Raw genomic sequence first — 22,637 nt, 5'->3', positions numbered from 1 at the left:
ATTCTCCTCTGCATCTAAAAGGTGTTATCTTTCTGAATTATGAAGACAGTTTTAAATATATCACTTAACTATTTTAACCAAAAATTATTAACATCATAAATGTGTTAAAAGTTGGAGCAAATATATTTATTAACTCAAACTAACATTTTAACCTTGCAATCAGGGAGCTTGTCTATGTAAAATATCTTCATTAAAAAAAAAACAACAAAATACAAAAAAACCTCGTGGCATAGGTAAATACCTAAACCGCTTCCTTGCACAACAATTTCAAAACTGCAAATAAAAGACAAAACGTCTATCACCCAAAACCACAGGAAAGCAGGCTGAGTGGAAGTTTTACAACTAGAAGGAAAGAAAAAAGAGCACTGAGATGTGCACAAGTGCTGAAAAGCTGAGGTTCGGAGGCATGCGAATCAGGCTGGCAGCGGGCAACTGGGTGCACTGCTTTTTCAACCAGAAGGGAGACAAGCTCCCGATTACTCTGAACTCCAGTTTCTGGGGAGATGCTGGAGACCCAAACTCCTATGAGGAGTTGTACTGTATGCCATCTGCTCAGAAAGTGAAGGCGGCTTACTTGAAGAGGTGCGTGCAGCAATCATCGTTTATTGCACTGGTGCACAGGATGCAGGGACTTGGAAACACGGACACGCAGAGACAGCTGACTGGCAGCCATCACCGTTTGCCAAGCACTAGCCTAGTGACTCCCTGAGACCCCGCCCTGCACAATCTACAAACCCACCCAAGCTCCGTGCAGCTGCTTTTGCATATAAATGGCCTGCCCTATCACAGCTTAACCTAATAAGCTGCAGCTCTGGTCAGACAGCTCCAAAACCTCCAAACCTCAAGCAAGAAGAGAAAACTGTAGTTCTTGCGATAGCTCCTGCTGAGTGGCCTCAGACAGTAGCGGAACTGCACCACATTGGAGGTCCAGAAGCTAGTGTATCTACTGGTCAGTGTGAGATGACACCAGGTTTCAACTACTCACATCCATAAGTGACACATTCAAGAGGCAGATTCAGTGAGCACCAAAGCCCCATTGAAACAAGTCCTACCCCATAAGCATATCTCCAGCACAGTAGTTCCATTATAGACACAGCAGGTCTTCACAGACAATTGGCCTGGAGGTCAATTCCTCCCAGTGATACCAACAACAATCAAGACTTAACTACAACAAGGCTGTACACACAGTCCACAAAGGGGTGCACCAAGAGTGTCCACCTCAGGTAACTGGGAGGCTGACCCACTGAGCCATATAGGACACCTAGCACACAAAGCCACCCTACCAACTCAAGAAAGCAGCGAAAATGTGGAGACAAAGAAATAGATCACAAATGAAAGAAATGGAGGAAAATAAACAATTGGATATAGAGTTCAAAACCACAGTTATAGGGTTTTTCAAGAATTTCCTAGAAAAGGCCAATAAATCTAATGAGACCCTCGAGGATATGAAAAAGGACCAACTAGAAATTAAACATAATTGACTGAAATAAAAAACATTATACAGAGACCCAACAGCAGACTAAAAGAACGCAAAAATCAAGTCAAAGATCTGAAATACAAAGAAGCAAAAATACTCAACTGGGAAAGAAAAAAGAAAAAAGAACCCAGAAATTTGAAGATAGTGTAAGAAGCCTCTGGGACAACTTCAAGCATACCAACATCAGAATTATGAAGGTGCCAGAAAAAGAGAGCAAGATACTGAAAACCTATTTGAAGAAATAATGACTGAAAACTTTCCCCACCAGGTGAAAGAAATAGACTTACAAGTCCAGAAAGCACACAGAACCCCAAACAAAAGGAATCCAAAGAGGACCACACCAAGACATATCATAATAAAAATGCCAAGAACAAAAGCCAAAGAGAGACTATTAAAAGCAGCAAGAGAAAAACAATTAATTATCTATAAGAAAGCACCCATAGGACTATCAGCTGATTTCTCAATAAAAACTATGCAGGCCAGACAGGAGTGGCAAGAAATATTCAAAGATGAATAGCAAGAACCTACAACTAAGATTATTCTACCCAGCAAAGCTATCATTCAGAATTGAAGGTCAGATAAAGAGTTTCACAGATAAGAAAAAGCTAAAGGAGTTCATCACCACCAAACCAGTATTATATGAAATGCTGAAAGGTATTCTTTAACAAGAGGAAGAAAAAAGTAAAGATAAAAATTATGAACAACAAATACATATCTATCAACAAGTGAACCTAAAAATAAAGTGAATTAAAAATCTGAGGAACAGAATAAACTGGTGAATATAATACAATCAGGGGCATAGAAAGGGAGTGGACTGATAATTCTCAGGGGGAAAGGAGAGTGGGGGTGCGGGAAGAGACTGGACAGAAATTGTACACCTATGGATGAGGACAATGGGAGGGAGGTAAGAGCAGAGGGTGGGATGGGAACCAGGTGGAGGGGAGCAATGGGAGTAAAAAGGAGAAACAATTATAATCATCTGAACAATAAAGATTCATTAAATTAAAAATAAATAAAGAAATAATAAAATATCTTCATAACCTGAAAAATTCAGTCACAAAATACAGTCAAACATCAATTCTCGAACATCTGCCATCTCAAACAATTTGCTTCTCAACCTGACAACCCTTTCATGCTGATAGCTATATGATCAGTCACAAGGCTCTCAGGCAACAAACAAGGAGAGAATGTGTGAATATGAGTCAGTTAACCCAAGTTAAAATCTCAGGATATTGTGTTGGAAATATTTTCTTTTTTGTTTTTGTTGCTGCTTGTTATTAAACTTTCATTTTTTATTGTACATTTCCTTACCTTTTTGTTTAATTTTCATTTATATTTCAAGTCCTTTTTGTTTTTAAAGTGTTTATTTATAGATTCATCAGTACATTATACTTGTACTACCTATATATAAAAGGCTAAGCTATTGATCTATTGTCTGACCATGTGGTACCTATGACATGCACTGACCACCAGGGGGCAGACACTCAACCCAGGTGCTGCAGAACTGCTGTGACTTGGCAGCAGCAGTTGTCATTCTCAGATGACGCTCCCTGAAACCAAAGAAGAGGAAGCCAATTTCTCGAGGGCCACACGGGGACATTGTCGGCCCCAAATCTGGTTTACTGCACTCTTGCATTTGCATTCCAAATGCTGTACACAGCAACTTTGCAGAGTGCCCTCTCACACTAGGGACCCCTCGGGGGATACTGGAGAGCCGACTTCTGCCAATCCCCACAGGCCAGGCCAAGGGACCCCACCTGCTGGAGGGATTTCCCCCACACATGCCCAAGATGCCCTTCTAGCCGTGGAGGAAGGATTGTGGGGGATTGGCTCCAGGGTGTTGTCCGCCCCACCAGCCACTTTCTGATTAATTTCCTTTCAATGTGCATGAACCCATGCATCAGGTCACTGGTATACATATGAAAGGTTAAAACATGGAATCATTTGGGGGTCTGAAAAGGATTAGTTCAATTTACATTGTTTCTAATGGGAAAAAATGATTCAATTTTTGAACAGCCTTCTGAGGTTCCACTGTAATTCAATAAAATTTTCATTGAACAAACTTACTGTGCTGCAGGCACTGGACTAGATACCAAAGTGAGTGGGATATGTTCTCCAGGGGCTTATTTTTCTCAGAGAGGAAGGCAGGCAAACAACCAAACATGTAAACAACAAACAATAAAAACACAAAACAATCACTGCTACGAGGGAAATTTAACTAGTAAAAGTGGTTATCTTTTTTTTTTACTTTTTTTTTAATTTAATGAATCTTTTATTGTTCAGATGATTATAATTGTTTCTCCTTTTTATTCCTATAGCTCCCCTCCACCTGGTTCCCATTCCACTCTCTGCTCTTACCTCCCTCCCATTGTCCTCATCCATAGGTGTACAATTTCTGTCCAGTCTCTTCCCGCACCCCCATTCTCCTTTCCCCCTGAGAATTATCAGTCCACTCCCTTTCTATGCCCCTGATTGTATTATATTCACCAGTTTATTCTGTTCCTCAGATTTTTAATTCACTTTATTTTTAGGTTCACTTGTTGATAGATATGTATTTGTTGTTCATAATTTTTATCTTTACTTTTTTCTTCTTCCTCTTGTTAAAGAATACCTTTTAGCATTTCATATAATACTGGTTTGGTGGTGATGAACTCCTTTAGCTTTTTCTTATCTGTGAAACTCTTTTATCTGACCTTCCATTCTGATGAGCTTTGCTAGGTAGAATAATCTTAGTTGTAGGTTTTTGTTATTCATCACTTTGAATATTTCTCGCCACTCCTGTCTGGCCTGCATACTTTTTTTTTTTTTTAATTGATTATGGTATCACATAATTGTCCTTATCCCCCCATTTCCATCCCAACCCCCTCCCTATATATGCCCCCACTCCCCTGACATCCATGGCCACTGGCTAGGCCCATATGCATGCACACAAGTCCTTTGGTTGATCTCTTCCCTTTACCCCCACCCTCCCCTACTTTCCCTCTGAGGTTTGAGAGTCTGATCGCTGCTTCTCTGGGTCTGTTTTTGTTCATCAGTTTATGTTGTTCATTATTTCCTCTAGATGTGTGAAGTGGTTATCTTTTTAAGCTGAGATCTGAATGACAAGAAGACAGCATGCAGCATCATAAAAGCCCTGTGGTGCAAGAGTGACACATTTTCAAGAATTCCAAAATTCTGCTCTTTGGAGGTATTTTTTTTCTACTATTTTAGTTGCATGTTAAGTATTAAATTAAATAACAAAATGTAGGTCTATGATGGCCAAGGAAAGGATAATTATCAACGTAGTATTACTGCTTTGCATGTTGAGTAAACACACCAGATAACATACGTGGCACTTCAAAAAACAAGCATTAACCAGGGAAGAGAGACATATGCTTCTGTTCCATCAGACACATTCACAAGTTTCCATTTAACTCTTAAATTTGCTAAACAGTTTTTGAGAAACTATACCTAGATCAAAGATTCCCTGCAGCTTTCAAGTCAAAGTCTCAAGTACTAAAAACTCAAGACTTGATTGCAAACAAGAAGGCCTGTTGCAACTCCTGATTATATAAAAAATAAATAAATATATACACACACAATATTTTTCTCCAAAGCAGGGTAAAAGGAAAGTGAGCAGGAGGAAGTCAGGGAGATTGAATGCATAGAAAGGCACACAGGATAGAGATTAAATGTCCAGAAATACAGAATTATTAGTTATATTTCAACCCCAAATCAACCTCTTAATGTCATCTTGTTGAACTCAGCTAAGCAATAGACACTGAAGAGGGTTTTCCCTTATTTCAGGTCTGGAGCTATTAACAAAAATTAAATTTTAAAAATTTCACTCTTCATTAAGCCTCTGTCTCCATTAACACAAAGATCTTAAAAGTCAAATAGAAAAAGAGGGTCAGAAATGTTTAAGTCAGTTGTACAACGAAGAAATAGTATCATGACACCTTTCAATCAAATAGGACTCTAAAAAAACTCAATCTGAGTCTATTAAAAGCCTGTCACATCTGCCAGTGGCAGAGCAAGGAGGTGGACAGACAAGCTGTGCCTCTCTCTCCTCACTGAAGCAGGCAGGGATCTTGTTCTGTCGGCTCTTCTTTCATCCTGAAATCTGAAAGGGCTTTCATATCTAGCAAGTCATTATTTCTATAGACAGATAAGCTAATGTCAGTAAGTTCCCCACCTTTAGAGGGGAGGAAATACCTCTCTTGCTAATTTAAACCCAAATGCCACCTTGCAATTATTCTACTTGTAAAATATTTTGTACATTTTGATGAAAAAAGTTATTGATAAAGAGCAAGGTTAAGAGCCTAGAACCTGACAATAAGGAATTAATAGGTAGATGTGATATGGGGCAAGTTTTGTAACATGACCAAAGCTCAAGTCCTTTATCTATAAATTGGAAGGACAAGAAAGAGCAGATCCAGACTTTACTGAGAACTGAAATTTAAATGATCCACACTAGGCTCTGAGTCTGCATTAAATTAACATTAAGAAATGCATTCTTGTAAGCTAAGCTGTAGTTATCAAGCAGGCAATTCTGTTCCCCAGGGGACATTTGGCAATGACTGGAGAAATTTTCCTTGTCACATCTGCACAAGTCAGGGATGCTAAACATCCTACAAGGAACGGGACAGCTCTGCACTTAACATATGCAATAACAATGTTCCAAGTTGAAATCTTCCTTTCGGCCAATATGCCACTCAATGGCAACACAGACGTAAATCAAAGTCCCAAGAGATACACTTGTGCGGGAGGCCAAAACTACTCCTGAAATTTAAAGCGAAGTTTGTATCTGTGGTCACTCTCATCTTCCCTGCTCATAATGCATGAGCCTGCTTGTCCAGCTTCGGGGCCTTCGCACTTCTGGTTCTCACTCTCATTGGGACACTCTTTCCCCCACATCGTCCCATGCTGGCCTCTTCCCCTTCTTGTGTAAGCTTCCTGTGGCTTCCTTAGGAAAGCCTTTCTGCCCCACCCTCCCTGCTTCCATTCTCCGTACAGCACTGACAGAAACCCTTTAAAAATTAAGTTTACGTGTTTACTGCCTGTCCCACCCACTGAAGTAGAAGCTTTTATCTTCATCGCTCACCTGGACGAGTGCGCCCCAAGAGGTGCGAATAAATAATCATTAGATCAATGACTGCATGAATTTTGAAAGGGGTCTGGGGACTCTCCAATGGTTGTGAGTTATCACATTCGAAGCATAAAGGACACAACATAAGTGATAGGTGAGGGTCCTACGGCTCAGGCAGAAGTGACAGGTGCATCCCCCGAGAAACCCCAACTGAGCACCTCAGAACCTGGCCCACCTCCGTCGGTACAAAATGGGGTGAAGGGGCGCAGAGCTGCACCCGAAAACCTCGCCAAATGGCTGGATGGCCGGCCAGAGCGACGGGAAAGTGGCCGGCAAAGCCGCAAGGGAAGTCAGTTTCCGACTTCACGCCGCGGAAGCCGCTCCCACCCACAACCTGGCCACGCGCCGCCCGCCCCGCCGAGGAGGCGCGGGGCCGGTGTCCCGGGGTGCGGGCCGCCTCACCTGCAGGTGAACTTGAAGGCGAGGAGCAGCACGCAGCCGAGCACCAAGGCCGCGCCGAGCAGCTCCGGGCGCCGGCGCGCCATGAGGAAGGCCCCGCGCAGTCCGCGACGGAACCGGTCCGCCGAGGACGCTCCGGCCGACTCCGGGCTGAGGGAGCCGGAGCCCGCTGGGCCGGCGCCGCCACCCTCCTCCTCGGCGTCGTCGCTGCTGCCGCTGCTGCTGCCGCTGCCGCCGCCGCCGCCGCCGCGGCCTCCGCATTCCGACATTACATGCTCTCCGTCGCCAGCTTTATACCGCCGCCGCCGCCGAGGGCCCAAGGGCCCGGCCCGGCCCGTCGTGCCCCAATCCCGCAACTCGTAGTGCCCGCTAACCGTGACCCTCCACGTCAGCCCAGCCGCCGCCGCGGCTCCCGCCCCCGAGCAAGCGGCCCCGCCCTACGCCCTCGGAGTCTGCGCGGACGCGGACACCGCCCCGTAGCCCCGCCCCCGGAAGGCCTCGCCCCCTCGACCTTGGCACCGGCGCCGCCTCCCGGCCCCGCCCACACGTTCTGAAGCCCCGCCTTTACCCTGCGGGCCCCGCCCTCCGCCCACAGAGCATGCGCAAGCACTAGGCCGAGCGCCGGGCCCCTCCCGCCCCGAGGTCCCCCGGTGTCCACAAACGGAAACGCCGTACCCGGAGCGTCTCTGCCTGGCGCACCGCGTTTTAAGAGCCGTGAGGGTAACAGAACACGTGCCCACCCGTCTCACTACAGTCCCCGGAGGAAGTAGGTGCCGTCTGTGAGCTCCGCTTCACGTAGGGAAACACGTGCGGAGGCGAGCAGTGTCCGAGAACACGGGAGTGAGGCGGGAACCACCTGTTCCTCGGCACTGGTCTGCACGCCTGCAAAATGGGGTAATAGCAGTAACTCGCTCTCAGGGCTGTTTTGAGAATTAAATGAGGCAACTCACGGAAATGCCTGTCAACCTACCCGTCATTTTGCTATTTGTTTTCTATATCTCACATCTTTTTTTATCCTTTACTTTTTTTCTTTTATAGTAAGTGGATATTTTCTAGTATACCATTAATTCCTTTAATGATTTTTAAACTTTTTTGTTATAAGGGAAGGTTGCTCTAGGGATTACAGTACACACTTTTTTCAGAATTTCCGGAATGATTACTTCAGATTTATAAATTTAGTGATATAGAAACTGCTCCAATGTAGCTCCATTCCCTCCTCTCTTTTGTTACTATGACTCTTTTTTAATCTGTTATGTTGCAAGCCCAATAAAACAGTGTTTATATTGTTTTATATAAATTTGTTTAAAGAAGAGGATATGAGAACAAATATGTGATACCTTAATCAATAAAGAAATTTTTTTAAAAGAAGTTAAGAAATATATATTTGTAGTTTTTAAATTTATATTAACCTTCTTGCCATTTCTAGTTCTCTTTTCTTTATGTAGATTTGAGTTACATTGCTAATGAAGACAAATATGGTAAGAAGTCGCCAGTTCCCATTCACAGTAGGTTGCTATTACAATCTACCCTACACTTCCATAAGACATCTGTTCTTTGCACAGGCTTTTTATAAGGTTCAAAGTACTTACGCTGCCTGTAAGTTAATCTCCTGAGACCCACAAAGCTTGTAGGCCAGGAAACTACCCTACATTAATAAAAGTATGGTCCTTTCCTCTCTTTTTTTAGACATCTGGCTGCTGCTCTGGCACTAGAATATTCTGAAACAATGATAAATTCAGAATACAGCAGGTTGTCAGGGTCAGACTATACTGCTCTTCAAGGCTAGGTTAGCCTTAACTTGTCTACATCAACCAGAAGATGAACTTTTGTAACCACTTTTTATACCCTGATCCGGTGGTAGAGTTAGCATAGGAGGCAAGAAGAATATTTGGGTTTTTATACATATTTTTAAAAACACACTTTGAAGCTGTTAGCAGAGAGCCCTCAACATTCATTTCCACTTAGTTCCAAAGTCCCAGGGACCTGCATCAATTGAGAAACTGAAGAACACATTTCCCAGGCAGTTAGTAACAGTTTTCAACATATCCCACATATTAATCCTTTCTTAGAACCAGAGAGAAATAAGGTTCGTTATTTTTTTTTTAAATATATATTTTATTGATTTTGTACAGAGAGGAAGGGAGAGAGATAGAGAGTTAGAAACATCGATGAGAGAGTCATCGATCAGCTGCCTCTTGCACACCCCCTACTGGGGATATGCCCGCAACCAAGGTACATGCCCTTGACCGGAATCGAACCGGGGACCTTTCAGTCCCCAAGCCGACGCTCTATCCATTGAGCCAAACCGGTTTCGGCAGGTTCGTTATTTTTTAAAAGCTCCTAAGCATTGACTTAACCAACAGGGATGTAAAAACAAGGTACAGGTTGGCAGATAATAAAGAGGGAAGCCCGTACTCCATAAGCCTGGGTATTCTGGACAATGGTATTCTCTCCAATGTTTCTGGGAGTCTTTTGTATCAAGACCCCAAAATTAGCTTTCCAGAAATTGGCATTTATCCTTTGTAGAAGTCAACTAAAGAGTGTTTGAAACCTGCACTACCTGAGGGAGTGTTCTCCTTTCGTTTCCCAATTGATGCAGGTCCCTGGAACTAAGGGGAGACAACGTGGAGGACTCTGCCAACAGTCGTCAAAGCAGACAGCCCAGGGAAGGTGAGGGTGGTGGGAAGAGGCAAGCACCTCCAGCACCAGCCTGCCTGCCCTGCGTGCCTCCGTCACAGAGGGGGAGGACTGGGCCCAGGAAGGAGTCCCTGAGAGCAAGGACCCACTTGCAACCTCCCATAGCCTTCCTAGGGCAGCTTATTGCAGCCAACAAAACATGTACATGAATATTCATATTCACAAGAGCCCAAAACAGGGAAACAACTCAAATGTCTATCAACAGAGGAATGGATAAAATGTGAATGAGTAAAATGGAGTATTATTCGGTGATTAAAAGGAATGAAGTATTCATAACCTGCTACAACATGGATGAACCTTGAAAACAATATGCTCGGTGAAAGCCAGTCACAAAAGGTCACATTATGTGTTGTTTCCCTTAGAACAGGCAGATCCATACAGACAGAAAGCAGGTGGTTGCCTATGGCTTGAGTAGGAGGGCAAGGGGGGGAATTAGGTTGTGGGTTTTTTTTTAAGGAATGAAAATATTCTAAAAACTCTTTGTGGCCCTAACCAGTTTGGTGGATAGAGCGTCAGCCTTTGGATTGAAGGGTCCCAGGTTCTATTCCCGTCAAGGGCATGTACCTTGGTTATAGGCACATCCCCAATAGGGGGTATGCAGGAGGCAGCTGATCAATATCTCTCTCATTGATGTTCCTAACTCTTTATCCCTCTCCCTTCCTCTCTGTAAAAAATCAGTAAAACATATTTTTAAAAATACCTGAGTGTGATAATTGTATCACAACACTGCTAAACACTCTGCTTCTCGCATCTTACTATTTGGAATATACTGAAAACCATGAGATTATACTTTAAAATGGTAAAGTTTTTGTTGTGACTTGTATCTCATTTTCTTAAATGTTGGGGGGGAAATGCATCCTGTGGAGATAAACATATCCAAGTAGATATGCCAGTGGTTACTTTTTTCCCCTGCTGTGAGTATTGGACTTTTGCTCTTTCATACTTTCCCCACCCCATCCCCATCACAAGACTGTCCTCCTCCAAAATTACCCCTTTGGTATAGGATGGAGTGTGACTTCACCTGGAATAATTCATTAGCTTCCTAATGCTGAGACCAAGGCTGTGGCAGGGGGGGTTCTTGGTGCAAACCAGAGCAAGTCACTGGCTCACTTAGGTAGAAATGGAATTTACTGAAGGATGGCTGAGAGCACAAAGAATCAACTGCAAGAAGATTGAAAGCCAAGTACAGAAAATGCAGGCTGAAAAACAAGACTCTCACCTTGACCACTCACAGGATCTCCAACTCTGTTTCAAACCTATATTCCCAAGGTTAAGACAACCAGCTTTTTAATCTGTAAACTGAGACGAATCACCAGGGAAACTTTTTTAACATTTACCATTCTCCCTGGAAAAAGAGGACAAAAGTAGACTGGGAGAAAGTACGAAGAGAGAAATTAATGAAGACCGTCAAACTAGGAAGACCTAGCAGAGTAGTAATATTGCCAGACAGTGTCCCTCCTAACAAATAAGATGCATTCCTAATGCACCTGCCAAATTAAACTGGTCCCACCGCCTTCCCACACACAAGGGAAAAACCAGTCATTCCTACAACCTTCAAGGAGTCACGGGACTTATCACTGCTGTGCCGATTCTGCTAAACTCTGCTGCTCTCATCTCACTACTTGCAGCTGTGCCTGCCCTCCACCCTGGCTGGACTCTACAAGCAGAAACATCTGTTTCCCCCAAACCCACTCATTCAAGGTCATGGTGAAGCAGTGACTTTGCCTGAGTGTTTGAAGGGTTGGTACATCACAGCCTGGCAGATCCGTTTGTCAGGGATTCAAAGTTTGTCAGCCATTCTCCCTAATCCCTCATCCTAACAAGGACTCTGCGCTGACAATGTCCTCATGAGTAGCTGCCACCCACACCCGGATGATGACTTTTCTCCCTAGCTGGCTGAGTTCCAGCTTCTGAAACGGGTTAGTCTCAGAGAGGACAGCTTAGCCCTGTCTTTGTCTCTGTCAGTCCATGTCTTCAGGGATCTTTTAACAATCAAACATCTATTGAGGGAATTAGGCTAGACACTTGTCTCACAACAATTCTTTGTGGGGGAAAGTATCACACCAAAAACTGAAAGACATCTACATATAAAATCTTTATTACAGGCAATATTGGTCCATACACTACACAATACCAACAGTACAAGTTTAATCTTTCAAAATCATCATTTTAACAGCAAAAGACCAAGAAATAAAATTTAAGTCAGCTGATTATTTTTCAAAATATTCTCAATGCACATTTTTATCCTCAGTTCCCTTATATAGTGAAACATTCAAATAGAGAAAAATACCCCATTTAACGTATACTAGTGTTAAATGGTTATTTGGCTTAAAATCTGAGTTAAGAAAATCCTTTTTAGCAACCTACATACAGATAAGTAGCAAACTTTATTAAAGAAATTCATTCTGCTTAAAATGTGTAAAGAATTTCATCCATCATGTGTTCTGATTCTAGTACAAGTATTTAATCTCTCACCATCATGGTTCTTATCTGAAGGACCATCTCAAGGAATTGTCCTAGACATAACCTTATCCTCTTCCCCAACACACTTCATCCAAAAATCTGTTCAACAGATGGCAACCGGGAAGCAGTCACTTTGCCATTTGATGCCAGTGGTGCTGTGAGAGCATGGCCATACCTGTTAAACAGCCCTTTTCCTACCTACTGTGGTTGCTGCTCAGGAGGGAGGATAGACGCCAATACAAGCAGAAAATCTGCAGCTCCTCTGCTACGTTCCTTAGAACACTTTCAATTTTTCTGGTCAATGCTCTGATTAGGTAACACACATAAAAGCCAGCATATTAGTTTAAATCTTTAAACAAAAAACTATATTTTCCAAAGTCATTATCATTTGGGGCAATTAAGTGATCTTTCCTTGCTTTGTTGAGCTTCATCTTTAGGGCATCTCTTCTTTCTTCCCATTCGTGAAGTTCAGCGTTTCCATGTGCAAATTTACAGCTGCTCCCTTCTGTGCAGGTACCATTCATATACCTGTCAGGACCAATCGGCTTTGTAAGTGTCCTCGAGTTGTTTATGAAAATCTTAAAATGTACACTTTCCTATCTTTACAATTTGCATAAAACGTTTGGTTCAAAATCTTAAGACTAGAAAAATGGATATTTTACAACCTTGACATCCACAATAGAGAAAATACTTTAAACTATTTAAATGTATTTAATGAAAAATATCATTTTATTGCCACAATTCAAAAATTTTCTTAAGCAAATGTATCTTTAGATAAATTGATTAAACGAATTTTTCCTGATTTTTGTAATCTAGTTAAAACATAGAACTCATTAGAAGGAAAAAAACTGTTTAAATGGGAGTAGGAGGGACTACAATCCTTCCTGTTGCAGGGTAGAAAAATTAGAAGTGACATTAATAAGAACTGCCTTAGCTAATTTTAAGTATCACATGGATCTAAACTTGGAAATTAAATATCAACAGTGTTTTAACAAAATGAGAAGCAATTCAAAATTATCTCATTTGCCATTAAAAAATTTCCGCATAAACACAGGAGTGACACATTCTCCTTTGACCCCAGTAAGTTTCAGATTTACACTTGAAATATTTAAAGGTAGTTTCAAAATTGATGAACATCTACAAGAAAAGCTGTGGCGAAAGGTTAGACAATCATGGCTAGGAACTCAAAAATGGTCTGGGGAACAATGGGAAGGAAATAAGGGGGGCACCTATAATACTCTCAACATAAAAAGAAAAAAAGTGCTTTTAACAGCAACTGTAAAAAAAATTGGACAAACTCAAACACACTAATCTTAAGACATTTCAAACTGATAGCAGACTAGCAACCTTTTCCAGTAACCACAGAAGAGTGAAGAAATGTTCAAAGAGCAACTATAAAGCTTTGGGCCCAAATCTAAGCCTCCAATATTAGAGGATTTATCACCCAGATATTCTGTCTACTGACATAATGACCATCAAAATATGCGAGACCAGCAGTTTTCGTGTGGGCAATGGAAGAAACCTACCTATCACAAATACTAAAATATCCTGTTGGAAAGCGGTGCTGCCAGCAGTACTGGTCGTCTTCAGTGTGGAAAACCTTCTCTTTGTGCTTCTCCGAGGAGATGTGGCCTTGCCACTGCTTCTCACTGTTACAGTTCTTCCCACACATCCAGCAGTGAAAGTCCACCTGCAGAGCACAAAGACAGGCATCCCATCAGCAGGTGTGTCTGTGTGTCCCTCACACACGGTCCAGGCACCAGGGAGACTAGAAACCACCCAAACTAATGCGAGCCCATTTAGTGGGAGAGCCAGGCAAGAACATAAAACACAAAGTAAGAAACGGGACCAAGGAAAGTGAAGCGTGCCCTAACAGGCAGCGGGCTTGGGGGCAATGGCTTCAGCCAGGTGTCCAGGAAGTCTCCAGCAAGGAGATGACAGGAGCTAGTTTGCAAACAAGGATGTCTGTTGGGAGGAAAGGGGGCCAGGTTCAAACAAGGATTCTGGGAAGGAGTAACACCACGAGGAAAAGCGAGAAAGCTCAAGCCTCGCCAGCTGCAGAGGGACGAGCAGCAACTGCATTCAGTGTACGTGAACAGAAGCCCTTACTACGGGCCAGGATTTGTGCCTGCTGGGAAGACACTGCCCCTGGGGTGCACACCTACAGAGAAGGCACTTGGCTGGGGGGTAGGGGGGTGCAAGCTTTAAGTGTCTGAGTAGCATTTCCCAAATGCCCTGGGTAAGAATCATTGCAAACACTGGCTAAGAATAGACTCTGGACACTTCCCCTGAGATTTTGACTCGATATGTCTGGGATACAGATGAGAATCTATCTATTTAAACACCACAGGTAGATCTCATGCCCCAGCAAGCGTGGGTGGCCCTGCTCTGGGAACCCAAGAAGGACTTAAGAAAAGGTGGCAAGGGAATGAGAGCTAAGCTTGGCAGAGAGGGCAGATTCCCAGGCTGTAACACAAGCAGAGACGCAGGGCAAGGCCAGGCCACGATGTGACCTGGATCAGACTGAATCAATATGGAGAGGAGCCAAAAAACAAAACAAGTTGCACAAGAACGCATGCACCTACGTCAATTTAAAAAGTACGCCAGGCAGAACTATAGATGTGGAATAAATATGTCAAAGATAATGTGCACGAAAGATACACACCGGATCCGGGCCCTCTGGGAAGAGGGACAAATGGGATTCCAACTTTATCTGTAACATTTTTTTTATTTTACAGAATACAATAAACTTTTAATATCAGTTCACTTAAGATGGTGGACTCAAAATAATCACTGTATTATCCTCCTCAGTTTTCTGAAAATTTTAAGACGACCACAGCAGGAAAAGACAGAGGCAGAGGCCAAACTGCAGGTGGGTAAGGATGGAATGGGGGAGAAGAGAGCCCTACATTTCCTGAGAACCTTCTGTGGCTGAGATGAGTGTACAGATCATTATGCTTTACCTCTCCATCATCACAGCCCCACTCGGAGATGGTTAATAATCTGCCTAGGCGAGTAAGAAAGGAACTTGGACTTGAAATTCTCTGGCTCCAAAGTCAGAAAAAGGATCAAGGAGAGGATTTTAGCATGAAGAGTCTTAAACTAAGACAGCAGCAGGCCATTGGAGAGAGAGAGAAGATGAAGATACCAGAAAAGGGCAGGGAGTAAGTGATGGAGGCAGGTTTTAGAGAAGGTGGGAGAAAAAGAAAGTTTCCCTCTACGGTTTAGAAGCAATGGAGGGGTGAAACAACCACCAGTACTTACGGTAACTTCGGCATAATCTGTCGGCATATGAATTTGTTTTCCATTTTCCTTGTTGGACTGACTGGCTGCATCATCACTTTTTTCATTTTTTTGACTCTTTAGCCAGAGTTCATAAAACTGCTCCATATCTTGTACTAAAGAAAAATAAATCACTTTCAGCAACAAAGATCTAAGCATACCATTTAAATAAACGCAAGATCATGCACGCTTTTTCTATCAGTCAGTATACATTTTCAAAAGAAAAGCGAGAGGCTGAATGGAGACTGATTATATTAGACACCCAAGCAGCCAGGGAACTATCATGGGCAAGAATCAAACTCAGCGCTGTTAGGCCACCAACATTAGTTTTCAAGATTAATGACCTCCTCCCTGCATTTGCAAGACGCGTTGGTTGGGGTGTTTAAAATTCAGAAACCATTCTAAGGGTACCACTGAAAAACAAAACGAAACAAAAAGCCTCTGCACAGCTTCATGTTGCCCACATTAAACACGTGTTATCGTTGCCGTAACCACACAAGCGACTTACTCGGCTGGGAGCCTGGAGCTGATACGCTCCTCACTGCTTACTGAGAAAGAGGAGAACACACTGCTATTGGGACCGAGATTCTGACTCTGACGGGGGTCCATCAGGTAAGCCACAGTCCCAAAGGACCGACATGCTGGGGTACAGTTTACAATACAACCGTGACCAGGCCCTGGGAAGTGGCTGCAAGCTGCTCCCTATGCACAAACCGGTGCATGACTGTCAAGCGCTAAGGCCAGGTTTCTCAGCCTCAGCTCTGCTGACATTCTGGGATGGACAGCACTGCTGCTGGGGGCTGTCCTGTGTGCGCTGTGAGATGTTTAACATCTCTAGACTCCAGTACCACCTTCCCAAAAGTCATGACAATAAAAATGTCTCCAGATATTGCCAATGTTCCCAGAGGGGAAGGGGTGTGTGTGGCCAAATTTATCCCCAGTTGCTGTTACGTCCCTATTCCAAGCAAGACAATGCGGAGGAGTTCCATCCACACAAGCCACTGAATTCTGACATGGTTGAAACATGGTAGATGACAGGCTTAAGTCTAATTAGTTCTTGTAATCCAGAGATTGCAGATCTTAAGGGTACCACTCTCGCCAGCTCCTACAGAAGTGGCGGAAAGTCTGTAACTTTCCATTGATTAAGATGAAAGAACAATGATCCTTGGAATAAAACATTTTCTGGTCAAAAGTGAAAAGTTGTCTGAAGCTCCTTTTAAGGACTCCCACAGTGAACTAGAAGTTTGACCAAGATACACGTTCTCTCCTTGCCTTTGAATCTGGGCCTGTTCTACCAGTCAAGCCTCCTTCAAGAAACTCCAGTTCTAATTTGCTTAATTCAGGGGTGACTAGTCACAGCAGGAGACGATCTGATTTAGGCAGTTGTGGAAGGACTGAACTTCCCCACACCATCACTAAGGAATACATCCACCACATCGAAGGATGTAAACCTAGATATCTGTATCCACATCTGACCTAAGCACAGATCAGATGTCAGAGTCTGCTCCACTGGTAAAATGGTACAATTGTCTCAGAAGCAAACTGCTTTCTGTGTTCACGACAAGCTGGCACATTTCCAGAGAGGAAAGAAACTTTCAGACGAGCTAGATTTCATGGATATCAAGGCCACAATTAAGACATCAACTTACTCCCATTTTCCTTCATATAAGTCCACACTTCTCGTTCCTCAGGACTATGAGCAAAAGAGCAGTTTCCAACATATTGACACTTTTTCCCAGAAGCAATATGATTGCACAGCTGTATTAAAAAATATGAATATAAAACATAATACACTTAGTAAAACTGCCTAATTTTTACACTTAAGCAAAATAAGCATTATTATCCATGCTAATGCTGAGTAAGACAATTTTAAAATAAAACTGATTTGATTCTATGCAAAGTGACTGTAAGCCCAAAATACATGAGATGATATTAAGCTTTCCATTTCAAACATTTTCAAAAGAAAGAAAATATGGAACTGGAATGTGGAACATTTTCTTACAAATGTTTACAAAATTCACTTATTCAGAGTATCTGCTTTCAACATAGTGGAACATTTTTATCTCCGAAGGCTGATCTCTGGCCCCTCAGTCTGACAGCTCCTATTCTCCCCTACCTACAATCAGGATGCCTCCTTTCCAGCACTTGGAAAGCAGTTAAGAAACTGTAAAGGTACTAAACAGTGTCAAAAAAAAAAAAAAAAAAAAAAAATCTTGGACATTTAGTTTTCTAATAACCAACAGACAATGAACCTTGGCCATCATTCACTAGGTATCCATTTTCTGAAAATGATTATTATGCTAACCAAGACATCCAGTTACATAGTATTGAAATAATATATCTTCTGATTATTTGCATTTATATTTTACAAAGTAAATACAATGATATTGGTGGGGAAATAAAGTGATCAGCAGAATGCAGACTTCCTAGGAACCTTGACTGTGAAGATCTAAGAAAACCTCCATCAGCCCTGGCCAGAAGCTCACTTGGTTATAGTATTATCCCAATACACCAAGGTTGCGGGTTCAATCCCCAGTCAGAGCACATATAAGAATCAACCAATGAATGCATAAATAAATAAAACAAACCAATATGCCTTCCTTTTTCCTTCCTTTCTCTCTTCCCTTCCTCTCTATCTAAATCAAACAATAAATAAGAATTTAAAAAGAAAAAAGATCCCTGGCCAGTTTGGCTCAGTGGACAGAGCATCAGCCTGCAGACTAAAGGGTCCTGGGTTCAATTCTAGTCAAGGGTACATGCCCAGATTGCGGGCTCAATCCCCAGTGGGGGAGTAGGGAAGGAAAGGGTGCAGGAGGCAGTGATCAATGGTTCTCTCTCATCACTGATGTATCTCTCTCCCTTCCTCTCTGAAATCAATAAAAATATATTAAAAAAGAAAACCTCCAGCCCTCGCCAGTGTGGCTCAGTGGATAGAGCATCGGCCTGTGGACTGAAAGGTCCCAGGTTCAATTCTGGTCAAGGGCATACATCTTGGTTGCAGGCACATCCCCAGTAGGGGGCGTGCAGGAGGCAACTGATCGATGTTTCTCTCTCATTGATGTTTCTAATTCTATCCCTCTCCCTTCCTCTCTGTAAAAAAAATCAATAAAATATATTTAAAAAGAAAAAAGAAAACCTCCATCACCAAGAGCTCATTCTTAAATATATTTTATTGATTTTTCACAGAGAGGAAGAGAGAGGACAGAGAGTCAGAAACATCAATGAGAGAGAATCATCTATCAGCTGCCTCTTGCACACCCCCTACTGGGGATGTGCCCACAACCAAGGTACATGCCCTCAACCGGAATCGAACCCGGGACCTTTCAGTCCGCAGGCCGACGCTCTATCCACTGAGCCAAACCGGTCCCGGCCAAGAGCTCATTCTTAAATACCAAGAATAAACTTCTCTGCACTGGCCGAGAGGCTCAATTGTTTGGAGTGTCGTCCAATACACCAAAAGACGGTGTGTTTGATTCCGGGTCCAGGCTGTTTCAATCCTATTGGGGCTCGTACAGGAGGCAACTGACAATGTTTCTCTCTCACATCCATGTTTTCCTCTCCCTTCCTCTCTCTCAAAAAAACAATAAAAACATATCCTCAGGTGAGGATTTTTTTTTTTTAAAGCAAACTATTAAAAAAATACACTTGTTGTTATAGAACATAAATCCTAGCACAATTGTTAGCTTATCTTAGTTTATTTATTTGTATTTCAACAGAAGTTGGCCATATATATTGGCTTATATAATATTAGAAGTTTAGCATAAGTTTTTGCTAAAAATTTAAAGCAGTGCCCTGAACATTCATTTTCTCCCCTTAGACCAAGATCAGTGACCCCTCCTCTTAGGATCTTCTGTATTAAGTCAGTAGTCAATAAAACATTCTGTGACTGACTTGATTGTATTCTTTCCCCAATCAAACCTCAGTAAGCACTAAAGCATTACTAGGGAAGCATTTACCATAGTCTTTAAAGCTCAAATAAGCAGCAGGGAGAAGAGAAACAAAGGAGAAGGCTAGACATTTTGCTGGGTTTTTACATAATACCATCTCATGTAATCTTCCCTATAATACAATTATTCCCATTTACAGACGAGTTGACTGAGGCTAACGTAACCAGAGCCCTTGTAGCAGATTCTGAAGCTCATTCTTTCCCTTAGGACACTGCCTACATACATACACACAAGAGTACTGTTTCCTCTTTTAGAAAAAGGATCCCTAAGCAATACCTAGTATGGAAGAAAAAGAAAAGGAAATAAGCTACTGTAACATCATACAGCAGTACACCACCTCCGAGATTTCAGAATACAGCAGTACACCACCTCTGAGATTTCAGTCCTAGGCAGCTGCTTAATGAACTAGAATTGTTCTCAGGTAACTCAGTTTTAGCAAAGTATTTAAGGAATTTACTCATAATCTCCACCATCTTTTAAAGCCCAAGATATCAATTATTCCAATCAGCCTACTTCCCCTCCTACATACCTCACTGGTTAAATCACCCAAATTTGAGTCTGAAGCCGAGGTTGATGAAACACAAACACACCACTTCCTTCCAAGACTGACTTTGTAACCAGTATAAGTTTTACAAACTGCAAGGTACTCTGGGTGATGGGAAATTAATGTCTCGTCCTCAACTCTTTCTGATTCGTCAAAAGCTTCCTTTGCTCAGGGCACTGTCCACTAACTCACTGCTGACATCCCTCCACTCGCTCCTCACCACGCCCCCTGAAGAGGACAGTCCAGAGCCAGCTCCCGGAAGGTCTTCCATGTAAGGCAACAGAGGGTACAGAGGTGAAACATGCCACCTTGTGAATGAAGCACTATCCTGCCTTTAAATTGGTCTGGCATTTTCATTCTAAGAGTTTTTGATTGAACGTTTTTCCTTTGGGTTATTGGTAGAAGGCCCTATCGAGTAGGGTATCTTTTAGTTAGTATACATTGCTTCAGTGAAGGAAACTGGCATGATTTAAAAATAGCTCATCCACAGCATTCATCATAACACAGAAAGCCTTGGGTTTGATAGCAAAGCTGAGGAATCAAATTTAAATGAAATTCTCTTCCATTTCCTCCCAAAAGTAATTCATCTGAAAAATAAGTGAAATCATGCCCAGAAGTCTCTCTTCCTTGATTCTCTATTTACTTTTTCCAAGTAACTCCTAAAATTCCAATCCATCTGAAAACTGTCCCAGAATCATACAATTAAATACTAAAGGGAAGGAAAAAAGAGAGGACCATTTAAATTTCATTATTTTACGATGAGCATTATTTAAAGGGAGCCAATTTTGATCTAAATTGCTACTACTTTCTAATAATTTGAAATGCCTAATTTAAAAAAGTGGCTTAAAAATTACGTATGTACATCAAACTGTAAAGGCATTTGTTTCTTTGTGGGGAGAGGACGGATGTTCATCCACTTCTTACGTTCAACAGACATCACTCTCATCGCACGCCGATCTTTGGTCCACCTAAGAAAAATGGAGTTCAGAAAAAACAGACACACTGGCAAAGGCATAATATAAAGGGACAGGTACGCAGTTTGTACCTAAAGGACCAGAGATTTCTTTTTTCTCAACCCTTCTAAAAGAAATGCCTTATAATACTGTCATTTCCTGTTGTTTTTTGTAAATAAACATTCCCTACAAATCCTAAAGAATGAACTGATAAAATATAAGAAAAACGCTATTGAGTTTTGTTGAATTCTTAGCTACTAAAGCCTAAAAAAATCTCTTTCCTTGTGCTTTTTAATTAATCCTAAATTATCTACTTTCCTCTCCCCTCTTCAAAGTCTTAATCTTTTCTCACACGATTTTACACCTATGAAACAGATCATTATGAAACAGGTATTGTTTCCACACACACGCTACTTACGAATGCCTTGCTTTTGCACTACAATATTTTCTGTTTTTATCTGGTTCAGTGACTTGACCATTTCTCAGACACTGAGCACACACAAATTTTATCTTCATATTAAGAAATCCAGGCATTATTTGATTGCCAGATACCTTAAACAATTAAAAGACCAGTTTTAATTTTAACAGAAAAACAGTTTTCTGAGAATAGTGAATCACCATGTTTTTCTTTTTTTGTTTGTTTGTTTGTTTTCACAATAGCATACAGGATATCTCTTTTTGTCTGGTTTGATGATTTGACCACTATATATGATGTGATAATAACTAAATCTCCAATCCTCCACCCAAATGTAAGAGAACATGACAAAAAGCAGATTAAAGATGTCAAACCTCGATTTATAAAAATCGGCTTTGGAATTGATGACTGGAAGTTTTTTGGGAGGAGAGGGAATAGATGTGCCAGATGGGAAATAAAACTATAAATACACCTCCCTTACATAATATAAAATATAACTTTTGTAACTTAATATTCCTTAGTTTCAGTATGATTACATATCTATACATTACATATTTATACCAATTAATATTAATTATGAAGTCTTAAAATTATTCTTTTGGATAATAGTAGAATCCCCAAAGCCCAAGATCTCAATTGTTCTGTCAATTAGGCTGAATAAGAAAATTGTGTATTATATACTTGGCAGATGTTATGGGATGCCTAATTTTTTATGATGACCAAACTTTTTAAAATTCAGAATTTTTTTTCACATTAAGAAATCCTCAACAGACATTAAGAAAGTAATGGACTTCAAGTATGAACTGCCTCTGCTAACAACTAATATCCATTAGGCCATTCCAGAAAGATCCCAAATGCAAAAGTACACAAGATAAAATACCTGTGCTCCAGGCATATTTGCTTCCAAATTTTGCCAATATCTTTTAGATTCTTGAACAATAGCATCATGTGAGATACCTGGGAAATGTACAAGCATTCCTTTAGGATCTCAATGTAATAACAGCCCACCAATCAGGTCCCAGTCAGGCTCCATTCCCTAATTATCCCCAGCCAGTGTAATCTATCATCAAGGAGGAATGAACATCACATGACTCTTTTCAAAATGGAACATTTACAAATAGAGTTCTTGGTGCTTTCCCAGGAATCTTGCTCACAAAACCATACCACATGCATGCATTTGTGCCAGTAATTAACTACATAAGAACATACTAAAAACAGAGACTCTGAAAATGAAAAGTAACTTCACAGTTTAAAAGCTCAGAGCAAAATCATCAGGTTGTCATATCAGGATGAAAGACAAGAGGCTCTGAGACTGTTTCATCAAGTCTAGAC

The 22,637-nt window shown here is 41.7% G+C and overlaps 2 protein-coding genes across 6 annotated transcripts in view; both read right to left on the bottom strand.

The window, feature by feature from the left end:
• TXNDC11 (thioredoxin domain containing 11) overlaps positions 1 to 7,435 on the bottom strand; it is a 70,062-nt gene extending 62,627 nt beyond the window's left edge. Inside the window, exon 1 of one of the 3 annotated variants that reach the window (XM_084882191.1) lies at positions 7,008 to 7,435. In XM_084882191.1, coding sequence (XP_084738317.1) covers positions 7,008 to 7,273 — 266 coding nt within the window. In that variant the 5' untranslated portion in view covers positions 7,274 to 7,435. The remainder of the gene's footprint in view (positions 1 to 7,007) is intronic. The other 2 variants (XM_084882194.1, XM_084882192.1) reach the window with 2 other exon arrangements.
• A 4,348-nt stretch (positions 7,436 to 11,783) lies between these two features.
• ZC3H7A (zinc finger CCCH-type containing 7A) overlaps positions 11,784 to 22,637 on the bottom strand; it is a 36,708-nt gene continuing 25,854 nt past the window's right edge. For all 3 annotated transcript variants that reach the window (XM_084881118.1, XM_084881116.1, XM_084881117.1), the window contains exons 17-23: positions 22,186 to 22,262; positions 21,309 to 21,442; positions 20,800 to 20,905; positions 17,096 to 17,204; positions 15,429 to 15,562; positions 13,691 to 13,854; positions 11,784 to 12,692 (exon numbers count right to left, since the gene is read on the bottom strand). In XM_084881118.1, coding sequence (XP_084737244.1) covers positions 12,503 to 12,692; positions 13,691 to 13,854; positions 15,429 to 15,562; positions 17,096 to 17,204; positions 20,800 to 20,905; positions 21,309 to 21,442; positions 22,186 to 22,262 — 914 coding nt within the window. In that variant the 3' untranslated portion in view covers positions 11,784 to 12,502. The remainder of the gene's footprint in view (positions 12,693 to 13,690; positions 13,855 to 15,428; positions 15,563 to 17,095; positions 17,205 to 20,799; positions 20,906 to 21,308; positions 21,443 to 22,185; positions 22,263 to 22,637) is intronic.

Source organism: Pipistrellus hanaki (assembly GCF_964339955.1).
Source record: "Pipistrellus hanaki genome assembly, chromosome: 4".
NCBI classification, from domain to species: domain Eukaryota; kingdom Metazoa; phylum Chordata; class Mammalia; order Chiroptera; family Vespertilionidae; genus Pipistrellus; species Pipistrellus hanaki.
Note: the sequence above shows the minus strand (reverse complement) of the source record. Positions and strands in the feature narration are given on the sequence as shown.